The sequence below is a fragment of the Plecotus auritus genome (genome assembly GCF_963455305.1).
Source record: "Plecotus auritus genome assembly, chromosome: X".
Classification (NCBI taxonomy): Eukaryota; Metazoa; Chordata; class Mammalia; order Chiroptera; family Vespertilionidae; genus Plecotus; species Plecotus auritus.
In genome coordinates this window covers 102888952-102901429 of record NC_137784.1, presented here as the reverse complement: position 1 = coordinate 102901429, position 12478 = coordinate 102888952, and the positions used below count along the sequence as shown (strand labels likewise).

The following is a 12478-nucleotide window of genomic DNA, read 5'->3' as shown; positions in this document are numbered from 1 at the left end:
TTCTAAAATAAACTTTCTACTATATTTGAAACATGATGCCTCAGTTGAGAATGAGATCTGTAGTGTGATGTAGAATTCAGAATACCTTGTTTACAGCCCTAGTTCCACTAGTGATTTGTAATGTAACTGTGGACAGGTCACTTAACCTTTCTGACTCTTTCTCCTCATCTGAAATATGGGGATAACAACATTTTCCTTGCTTAACATATTACATTTCTGGTTTTAAAGATGTCTATGATAAATAATCTTTGTGATAAAAACTTCTACCTCTCTGTGAGGTAATAGGAAACGAACAAACTTAACCATACTCCTCTGCGAAGAAGATGGGCAAGGCACAAAGATAGCATGGAATAATTAGACAGGTAGGTTAGGGTTAATTATGGTGATGGCACATTAGTAAAGCAGTGGATTCATGATCCTGGCTAACTAAAAAAGCCCCAGGGACAAAAATACATCTAATCCTTCCTTTTGTGATCTTAACAGAAGTGGTGATGGACAACCTATAGTTAGCTGCTCCTTCCAAACTTGGAAAGGTAACTGTCCAACCTCCACAGGAATGTTATGAATATATAAATATCCTACTGATATTTATAGGTACGTTGCTACTTCTTAAGTTTATAGCAATCTCATCTCAAATAAATACACCTTGGTGAACCTGAAAGATTATGTTTACCTTTCTACCCTATAAAGGTGGCAATGAAATTAAAAGTATTATTATAATAAGCATATTTACCAATTCTTTTAGTTAGTGATGGTGTTTTTTCAGAAGTTCTTCCCTAAAATAGAAATATGAATTATAAGTTAAAATTCTTCTTGGTAGAAGGCAATAACCTCAATTTGAAAAGTTACATTAATCATGAACTTAAAAATTGGCTTTATTCCAATTCAACATATGAATATTCACAAGAAGCATAGCCTGATGAAGCTAGAAGGAAGTTAAAAGATCATCCCAAGCCACTCACTTTAATGACAAGAAGCTGGCACTCAGGAAGATTAAACAACTTGATTGAGGCAATATAGTTCATGGCAGAACAATAATGGCAATTCTGGTCTTCCATTCTACTCCAGGCCTCTTGGCCACCCTAGGTGACAATATCAATTTAGGTATCTTTTTGAGATTTTAATTATTGTCTGTGGAAAGTTTAAAACTATGAGTACAAAACACACTGTACAAAGCAATTTCAAAAGATTGAGAGATGCAAGTATTTTAGTTCCTCAAGACCATTTTTGCCTATAGTGATATTAAATCAGTTCATCCTAATCCCCTTTTCACAAATTTGCTTCAGATTAAGAATAACAAACAGCCTGGCCAGTGTGGCTCAGTAGTTGAATGTCAACCTATGAACCAAGAGGTCATGGTTCGATTCCTGGTCAGGACATATGCCTGGGTTTCAGGCTCAATCCTCAGGTGTGCAGGAGGCAGCGGATCAATGATTCTCTCTGATCATTGATGCTTCTATCTCTCTCTCCCTCTCCCTTCCACTCTGAAATCAACAAAAATATTTAACAAAAAGAATAACAAACACTTTTCAAGATCTCCCCTTTAAAGTTCACCATACATTATTAATTTAAAATACTACACTGTAAATTTTACACCAAGAAATCATTGCAAAACAAATTTTATAATACCTGAAAATATATATTCTACAATATTTGACTTACCACAGACTCCTCATGTGAATGAGTTAAATGAATATTGTTTATATATTCTTGTCCCTTCTCTTCTAACAGATATTTACACCTAAACAAGAAGGTTAAACTTTAGTAGCTGAAAAATTAGTAAAGTGTATGATATAATATATACCATCTTAATTCCATTAACTTGCTTTTCAGTATTTCTAAGGAGCCACAAAACAAAATGTTACTTGCCCTGCTGGCATGGCTCAGTGGTTGAGCATCGACCAATGAACCAGGAGGTCACAGTTTGATTTGCAGTCAGGACATATGCCAGGGTTGTAGGCTCAATCCCCAGTGTGGGGCATGCAGGAGGCATCTGATCAATGATTCTCTCTCATCACTGACATTTCTATCTCTTTCTCTCCCTCCCCATTCCTCTTTGAAATCAATAAAAAAATATTTTTAAAAAATCAACTTGAAAACTTACAACTTTTAAGCAAATTATTAAATTATCACTTTAACATTTTTTCTAAGTTTTAAATTGTTAATCTTAACAAATGTTATTTAGAGGATTAACCAATTGTGCATTCAAAAAGAATTCTTTAGGCTTTCAACATTTCCTGTTAAAGCTGTTTAAGGTTAAGATTTCTTTTCAAATGATTACTCTCAAGTTGTACTATTTTGTAGATCAAAAATGCATACCACTTCTGTATATGTTACTTTATTTTAAAGAGGCAAAATGGGGAAAAATAAATTAATTTAAAAAAATAAAGAGGCAAAATGGCAGGGATATTTAGAGTATGTCATCATCACTCTAAGATGCCATTGACTGTACAAAGCATGACTGCTTTATGTACCATTGTTGCTAATTAACTTATGGCCACCACCAGATGTATCCTGATTTCAATAATTGGAAAATATACACAATTTTGTGTCTTAGAATCAGTGAGAAACAATAATGTTTGCTAAAGGGTGTGATGGGTTCTTTACGAATCTCCTTGGCAATGGGTTCCCTTGTGCCCATTGTAAAAGAGCCTACTTCCAACAGCTAAAGTATACATTCCTCCTATGCACACTTTATGTGTTTAGAAATGGAATCATCTGAATGTCATAAATATAATATACAAGCAATAATGTTTTCATCACCAGAGAAGGCTTAGGTGTTTTTCTCCTATAAAGTAGGTGACCCCATTTTTTAGAAACCAGGTGTAAATTTCAAGCCACGGGAAGGCAAAAATAGTTGAGGTGAAAAGTTATTCAAGTCTTCCCACTGCATACTGTCCAATTTGGCTTTTACTGAATAAATATTGAAATATCTTACCCTGGATACCACTTAGCATGTTCTTCCCAAGGGTCTTCATTGGGCTTCCAATTAGTTAGCCCTCCTCCACATTGAAAGCACTTTACTTTATCACCGTCACCTAAGAAAACACACAAGTAAAAATACATGTATTTTGTATAATCAGAAGCTTACACAAAAATACCCTTTTTGGCCCTGGCCGGGGTAGCTCAGTTGGTTAGAGCATCATCCCGATACACAAAGGTTGAGGGTTTGATCCCCGGTCAGGGCACATACAGGTATCAACCAATGAATACATAAATAAGTGGAACAACACATTGATATTTCTCTCTCTCTCTCTCTCTCTCTCTCTCTCTCTCTCTCTCTCTAAAATGAAAAATAAAAAAACCTGTTTTAACACCATGAAATTACGCATTTCTAAATTTACATAAAAACCTCACAGCTTAAAAGAAGACATTCAAATTCACATCTAAGTAATAGATATGACCATTTGAGAAGAAATACACATTAAATTCACTAATTCAACTTGAGGTATTTTACAGAATACAAAAGTAAAATAGCCCAATTTTTATATGGAAAATTAAAATTGTTACTTTTTTTTAAATCCTCACTCGAGGAGTGAAGATATTTTTTCCATTGATTTCCAGAGTCAAAGAGAGAGGGAGGGGGAGAAGGAGGGGGAGAGAGAGGGAGGGAGGGAGGGAGGGAGAGAGAGGACAGAAACATTGATGTGAAAGAGACACATTGATTGGTTCCCTCCCACATGGGGCCAGGGATCAGACCTGCAACCCAGGTACATGCCCTTTGACAAGGAATCAAAACCTTGATCCACTGGTGCGTAGGCTGATGCTCTAATCATTGAGCAACACCAGCCAGGGCTATTACATTCTTTTTTAAACATGACATTTGAGGCCATCAATACTATACCTTTTCAAACTGTGAAACTTTAATAATAAAGTTTAATGCATAATGAAGTTAGAAGATAAGTTTCTCTAAGGTTGTAGCTACATGACAATAACCTGCAAGATTGCTATATGAGACTATATAAATAAAATATTGAAATACTTGGTATTTTGGCATTATTTAATCCTAAAGTAAATGGATCAGATATATAATGGTGTAAATTTTTCTGAAAATCCCTTGAAGCTATCACACTAATGGCTCTTCCTGACATGTCTAAGGTAGTCCATTTGAAATGCACTCATTTGAAGCAATAAAGCATCATACAGGGCAGCTTTCAAATATAATCTTTGTACAAAAGGCAGATACCAATTTTAATATCAATTTTACTATCAGCCAAACTAAACTCTCTAATATTAACTCTTCTTGAGAGGTGCAGAGAAAATGCATATAATATATATATTGAGAACATAGAGTAAGCATTCAATAAATTATAGTTAGTATTACTATCAGACCCATTGTTTTATCAGGGATACCTATAATCTTTTGCATGTCATCCTTCTCCAAAAAACAATTACATGAAGATAAACATGACTCATAATACAGTAGTCTTTCACATAAATTCAGTGGTTACATTACATATTTAACATAAGGGTTAACAGAATAGTGTTATAATCATGCCAGACTATACCTAAATATTTACCAGTTCAAGGGGCTAAAGGAATCTATTTACTTTTTAGGAGCCCTGGGATAGTTGGAAAGTTATTTATTAGCCTGGTTTTATAGTAAAGTTTACCTAAAGCATAAAATCCAGCTCTTGCAAGCTGCTCCTCGTTAACAGAGTACATCCATGTCCCAAAAGTAATGATCCGTGCTTCATAATCTGCCATGGCTGGGTTTCTTGGAGAATTTGTTGAATTTGGGAAATTCCTATCAGAACCCAGGACATCAGATTCATTTCGAATATTAACATTCCGTCCCAAAACAAAGAAGCAATTGGGAAAGTGTCGCCTGTGTTCTGACCATGCACGATCACAAGGTTCCCAATTTTTCAGTTTTCCACCACAACAAAAGCACTGCACTTGATCATCAACACCTGTATAGTAGAGCCCAGCACTAGCTAACTCTCTTGGGGTTAAGTGGGCATAGTCTGGCCAGTTCTGAAATGACTTTAATCGAGCTTCTTCACTACACATGGCAGGGTTCCTTGGGTATATGGTGTCGGACATATCTACAACCTGTCCAGTTCTCAAAAGATAGTCTGCATGAGTCTCAGATGACCTGTCTAAAGCAAAATGATTTCTGTCTCCCAGGTAGTTTTCAGCTCTGTATTGACCATTCTGGATACCAGAATTGGTAGATTGCGCAGCATTATTTTCAAAATAAAAGCCATTGATAAATCTGCAATTTGGGGATACTTTCCTGTGTCTTCCAACTGCTGAGTCTCCATACTGCCATCTATCTACTGCTGCGTGACAACTAAAGCACTGCACGGTGTCTCCTTCACCAGTATATAGAAAACCAGCTCGTGCTAGTGTTGATGCTGAAACAGGACTACTACTTGGAAAATTAGCAAAAGTTTTTAATCTATTAAACTCTTCTACAAATTCTTCATCCTTATCGATGGCTGCAGGTACACAAGTTTTAGATCCTCCAAAACAGTTAAAAGTCATCTTCTCTTGAAAATAGGACTTGTCCACCTTTTCTAAAAAGAGAACATTACATTAGGAAATCACTTTTGATATTACGAACTAACAAATTACCCACTTATAAAATTACACAATCTCTAAAAACCATTCTAATTCTAAATATTAGAATTCTACATTACCACATGTTTCAAGTCATAAAGTAAAATCTAGCATTTTTGTTTTCTCTTTTAGAGGAAAGTAATACTTAAGCAAGTAGAACAGAACTATTCATTTTTAAGTGCTTATTTTCACACAAATATAGAAACTGTGATGCAGAATATATTAAAATTAACCATGTGAAATCATTAATTAGGGAAAACATGAAAGCATAAAATATGCAGGTTCTTAAAGTCTATGCATAATTGTTATAATGGATTATTATATATTCGAGGCATCAAAGTTCAGTTTCTACAATTTTTTAAAAAAGAATGTTCAGAATGCTAATGAATTAATTTTAATATTTTTTTGCTTAACAAAAGAGAAAGTATTCACAATAATGATTCCGATGGGTTCTTTAAGAACATCAAAAGTTTCTGATTTTCATGCATAAACAGAGGGCATTTTTCACTGAAATTGGATCATTTTAGATGTATATACTACTGCCCTCTAGAGGGTGGCTCAGGAGGAATACTAAGTACAGTATGTGTAGTTCCTTTTGCTGTCAACTTCCCATGGTCAAGGAAGTTCAAATATAAGAAGTACCACTGCAGCCTCATTACATCTGCCAAATCGTAACTGTGTAATCTTTAACCCAGGTTAAAAAAAAAAACCTAAGAGGAACTAGTTGGATTATGAGAAGGATGGTCAGTTACTTATCCTCAAAACCTAGACACTTTTTGAAAGTGAAAACTGATGCTACTAATAATTACCCTGGGACAATAGGCTGAAATCCGAGTTGCCTCAGGCAAACATGATTCTCCAGAATTTTACACAGTTCCTAACACTGTATTCTGTATATGCATGTCAAATGCAAAATAAAAGAACAGTCACAATGACTCTGTCTCTACTTCATAAGTGCATTAATTGATTTCTTAGGAAGAATAACCAGCTCTTTTGACATTATGTCGGCACAGTATGACTTGGAACATCATCCCTCTTAATGTTCAACAAGGCTTCTGTCTTGTGGGCTGGCAATTTCCAACAGTCCTTCTTGACCATGTCAGTTTACAATGGTATTACTTCATATATGCCTCAAAAGCTGAGTCATAGCTGCATACAATTTTTGGAAGAATCTCCATGACTTCTGATTGTTTCTCAGATATCTGAAAATATTCTGATACTAGCTTCAAGGTCCTTTGTTCAATCAGCATAAACTGGATGTCAAAAATCAAGATTCAAAGAAAGCAAGGCTGGCTGATAGGCTAATGAGATAAATTAACAAGGATATTTACAATCTGACTTGAAAAATATGCTGTACAACTAAAGGAAGATGGAAACTTGATTTGGAAAGAAGTAATGTTAAGGCAAAGCAGAATAAAATCTTGGGAATTTAGTTAATTACAAATTCATTATGAGACAACATTACATGGCTGATAAAAAACTTAAAGCGACTTCAGGCTGCATTAATGTCCAGATGTGCAACATCCAGAGCCAATTCAGCTATACTTTGAATATTATTTTAAATTCTGAACAAATTTTAGAAGGGACATTAACAAAGTGTAATGTCCCTAAAGAGCAATCAGGATGATGAAAATGGTGTCTTATGAGAAATAGTTGGAAGAGCTAAGAGTGTTTATCTCAAAGGGAAAAAAATTGTGAGGAGAGGGATATGGAGGATAGAATAACTGCCTTTAGATATCTAAGATGCTGTCAAATAGAAAAGGGATCCAAATTCTGTGAAGCGTGAGGGCAGAATTAAAATCAAGAAACATAACTAACCCTAGCCGGTTTGGCTCTGTGGATAGAGTATCGGCCTGTGAACTGAAGGGTCCCAGGTTCAATTCTGGTCAAGGGCACATGCCTGGGTTGTGGGCTTGATCCCCAGCAGGGTGCGTGCAGGAGGCAGCCAATCAATGATTCTCTCTCATCATTGATGTTTCTATCTTTCTCTCCCTCTACTCTCCTCTCTGAAATCAATAAAAATATTTTTAAAAAGAAACATAACTACTATAGATTTTAACCCAATACAAGGATGAGCGGTTACAATAATCAATAGCAGTACAAAATGGGTTGGAATGCCTTGCGGAATATGAGTTCCTTACATCATTGGAAGGTACTTCAACATTGACTATGAGAGAGTATTAAACATTTCTAAGTCCTAATTACCCTGAAAAATTAATGCTCAATATAATCTATATAAAAATTACCTTCTCTGAGATGTTTTATTTCTCAGGTCAATCAAAATATAAGTGTAAAATCAATGATTCATTGTCATTTCACAATAGTGTACATTCTGTGTGGTTTAAGCAGCCACCTTATTTCAGATATTATATAGAACTCCACCATTCAATATTATTAGCAGGAGAATCTCTATTTGAAGCTTTCAAATGGAGACCTCATCGCCCCAGGGGTTATTTCTATGCTAATAGTTTAGATTTCACTGTTTTAAAAAGCAGATATTTTTTCCCTGGCTGGTTTGGCTCAGTGGATAGAGCGTTGGCCTGCGGACCCCAAGGGTCCCGGGTTTGATTCTGGTCAAGGGCACATACGGGTTGCAAGCTCGATCCCCAGTGGGGGGCATGCAGGAGACAACCGATTAATGATTCTCTCTCTTCATTGATGTTTCTATCTAACTCTCCCTCTCCCTCCCTCTCTGAAATCAATAAAAATATTTTTAAAAAGCAGATATTTATTCAGAAGCACTCAACACTACATATACAGTATCAGAGTGAGAGCTTCTGGAGAAGGGGGAGAAAATGAAATTACCAGAGAGGTTAAAAGTGAAAGGGAGAACGATGACTGACAAAAGACAGAAACCTTGGCTTTGGAGGAAGACTCCAAAAGAAAGGAAGAATTTTTTTTTTTTTTTAAAAAGCATTTAAGTGAAATGAAGGTGTGGAAGAGGATATTTAGAAAATAAGTATACACGGAGCACAGGAACTGTAAATACAGAATAAAATAGGTATGGGTATTGGAGAAGGGTGATAAAATGTTTTTTGAATATAAAAAGGTCTGAATGCAATAAAGTATGCTAAGCCCGGCTCAATGGTTGAGTGTTGAACCATGCACCAAGAAGTCTGCTGGTTTGATTCCTGGTCAGGGCACGTGCCTGGGTTTCAGGCTAGATTCCCCAGCAGGAGTCATGTTGATTGGTGTTGATGCATTGATGTTTCTCTCCCTTTCTTTTCCTCTCTCTCTAAAAACAAAATCAATAAAAACGTATTTTAAAAAAGATTCACTGCTAGTTAAAAAAAAAAGTATGTTGAGATAATTTAAGGCTTCTTTGTAAAAGCATATTCGGTCTTTGTACTGGGTAAGCAGAAAGGTAAGAAGGCACAGAAAAAAATCTTTAGGGGAACAGTGCTTGGGAATATGGCACTATGGAAGCAAACACTGGCAAAAAAAGAATCAGCAAGTAGAGGTACATGTTTATATGGGGGGTATGGAAGACTTCAAGATGTGAGATGTGTTTAAAATATACATACACACACAGTATATGTATATATAGCCTAGTCAACTAGGTAAAGATAGCCATCGGCAGGTGCCGAGGAGAAGAGGCTGACTGCTAATTTAGTGATAATGTGGGAATATGGACTGTTGGAGAGAGAAAAATGCACACAAAAGACCCACCTACTTGGTATCTGCATATAATACAAAAGTTTCTATTCCCTGGGTTTTTATTATTAAATATACAAAATAAAAGCTATTTTAATGGGGGAGAGGAATATAAAATAGGAGGTACATCAGACTGATACTGTATGAAAATATATACTCATAGACAAGACCTAGAAGGCAATTAAATTATAAAATTAAAAACAATTATGCCTTCAAGCTATCAAGGGTGTGGTGAAAATGGGCATGCTCACTCATGCTGAAAAAAATGTAAGCAAGTAGAACCTTTTGGGAAGGGAATTTGGCAATGCTTATAATGCTTATCAGAATCTATATCTAGGAATCTACTTTAAGAAATGACCTGAAATGTGAGATATTATACATGAAGATGTTTGTCATGGCTTTATTTATAATAGTGAAAGGTGGAAACAAATTAAATAACTGTACAGGCATGATTAAAGAAGATATGCAGTCATTAAAAATGTTGCTTGTGAAAATTTTAAGTAACATGAAAAAGTATTCATGAATAGGATTAAGTACAAAAAGAATATCCTATATAATAAAAGGCTAATATGCAAATCGAATGAATGGCAGAAAGACCAGTCGCTCAACACAGGAGCTGCCCCCCGGTGGTCAGTGAGCTCCCACAGGGGGAGTGCTGCTCAGCCAGAAGCCGGGCTCACGGCTGGCAAGTGCAGTGGTGGTGGTGGGAGACTCTCCTGCCTCTGTGGCAGTGCTAAGGATGTCCGACTGCCGGCTTAGGCCCACTCCTCATGAAGCCTTCAGTTGGACATCTCCCGAGGGCTCCCGGATTGCGAAAGGGTGCAGGCTGGGCTGAGAGACCCTCCTGAGTGCACAAATTTCGTGCACCAGGCCTCTAGTTTTTAATAAATGGGTAGAATGTGTTAAGGTGGCAGGATTAAAGGTGATCTTTTTCTCTAAAGTGACTTTAATAATATTTTCACTTAATGTTTCTCAGGGTGGTACCTCTGGCCTGGGCCAGAAGCCCAGCTGTGTGGGAGGTGGATGAGCAAGGAGGTGGATGGCCTAGTTGCTTCATCCTTCTCCACAGGAGCCCTGCAGCCACCAAAGCAGAGGGAGGGAGGGCAAAAGGGAGTTGTGTTTCCACCTGCCACCAATGAACCCTGTGAAGCTCAGGGGAGCTCAGCATTGAAACCCAAGTCACCAGTGCAGGTGCATTTGGTAAGTTGTAGGCTCCTGGGCTACATCCACATAGGGCTCATGAGGGATAGCCCCACGCTCAGCATAACCGTTGCTGCAGGGGCATCCTGGTAGGAAAGAGCAGGTATGGCACTGAATTTCATCCATTTTTGCTAGAAGGAGCAAAATTTAGACATTTTGAGGAGTTTTATGGATTACTACATCATGTTCATAAGATACCTAATGTTGACATTTTATTAGGCTATGCAGACCTCCAGGGAAACTTACTACCTATAAATAATGCTGATAAATACAGCCAACCCACTGCTTATGATTTTAATACAAAAGAAGGAAGAAACAGACAACAGTACCTTTGATACAAACACTCTAATGAAGAAGTAAAATGTTTTAACCAATGCACTGTGTCCTGTCAACCACAGAAAAAAGCAACATCCAGCCAATCACTGGTATGCCCCAAGACTTCACACCTATCTTTAATTACAGATGTGGATATTCACCCAGAAACACATTGTAGGGTAAGTTCTCCTTTAAATATCACACTGAACACTCCCTAGGACCCTACAGCTGGGATGGTTTCAGCCTAAGGGAGATACCACATGGCTTAGAGAAGGTCCCAGGGATCTCTTTATATCCTTGCTTGTTCCAGGGGGTCTGGTTCATGGCACAAGTCTATTGGCTATTAATGATGAAGTTTCAGAAGTTAATGATATAGAAGTTACAGGAAGAATTTTGATCAAGTAATAGACATGATGATTGCAAACAGCGGCAACCTCATCATAGCAGCAAGATAAACCAGGAGAATAATGTTAGGAACAGTAAGATTTCTGGCAGCTCCACCCAACCTACTGATAATAGTCTTCTAGGCTATACACAGCAGATTGAACCAAACACTGAGCCAAAGGATGAAGACAGTGATAAAGATGACATTATTATTGAAGATAATGGTGTGCCACAGAAGATTCCTAAAGCTGTTCTTTCTACCGAAGGCCTTGGAATGGTTAACACAAATAGAACAAACTCAGCTATGAGTCTGGACAGAACAGTTTTATTCCTTCTAATTAAGTGAGTTTAGTACCCCTAACAAGTGGCACAAACAGAAGAGAATTTGAAACACATGTTGCAGATCAAAAACCCTTAGAATATGGAACAATCATCACATCAGGAAACCATCCTTTGAATGTTTTCTGAGTGAGGATGTCACAGGACATGTACATTTGGCTGGTTTAAGAGCTTTTAAACCTCTTATCCAATGACCTGGAATAGGCATGAAAACAATAATGTTGCAAGTTAAAATGTTATAAAAATAAATAGAAACAGAAAGTAGATTAGTGGTTGCCTAAGGCTGGGGGAAGATGGGAAATGGGGAGCAACCGCAAATGGTTACTGAGTTTCTTTTTAAAGTAATGAAAATATTCTAAATTAGATTGTAGTGATGGTTGCACAACTCCGTGAATATACTAAAAACCACTGAACTGTATACTTTCAAATTAATTTTATGGCATATGAATTAATAGTTTGCTAATTGTTAGTATACACTTTGATGGAGCAGAGGTCATCTTAAATCTAAAACAAAGAGATCTTTGCTAATGAAGTTATGTGCTTTTGATATGAAAAACTAGATGTTACAGTACATTTTCAGAACTATGTAAGATTACCAAATCATTTCTGTTTAAAGTGGTTAAATATTTAACCTGTTGCAAAGATTCTAGTTAAGTTTTCCTTTAACTACATTCTTTAAATTCTGTGAAATCTGATTCTCTCTTTTGGTACTCTGAGGATCTCAGTTCTTGTGTTTCCAAAATTTTTATTTCTTAATGTTTTTCTTCTGTTGCTAGTTGTTACAAATCATTTTCTGAAATGCATTTTTTAACTTCTAAGGAATCAAACTAAATGGCTTTAAAAATATATATTTATTGATTTCAGAGAGAAAAGGAAAGGGAGAGAAACATCACTGACAAGAATCATTGATCAGTTGCCTCCTGCAGGCCCCCTACTGGATATCGAGCTGCAAACCGTGACCTCTTGGTTCATAGGTTGAGGTCAACCACTGAGCCACATCGGCTGGGCTCAACTGGATTCC

General features: G+C 36.7%; 1 protein-coding gene across 6 annotated transcripts in view; it reads right to left on the bottom strand.

Annotated features, from left to right (window-relative positions):
• XIAP (X-linked inhibitor of apoptosis) overlaps window positions 1-12478 on the bottom strand; it is a 51264-nt gene that overhangs the window by 16600 nt on the left and 22186 nt on the right. For 3 of the 6 annotated variants that reach the window (XM_080653332.1, XM_080653333.1, XM_080653337.1), the window contains 5 exons: window positions 4614-5522; window positions 2939-3038; window positions 1663-1741; window positions 963-1082; window positions 734-776 (listed from right to left, as the gene is read on the bottom strand). In XM_080653332.1, coding sequence (XP_080509458.1) covers window positions 734-776; window positions 963-1082; window positions 1663-1741; window positions 2939-3038; window positions 4614-5490 — 1219 coding nt within the window. In that variant the 5' untranslated portion in view covers window positions 5491-5522. The remainder of the gene's footprint in view (window positions 1-733; window positions 777-962; window positions 1083-1662; window positions 1742-2938; window positions 3039-4613; window positions 5523-12478) is intronic. The other 3 variants (XM_080653334.1, XM_080653335.1, XM_080653336.1) reach the window with 1 other exon arrangement.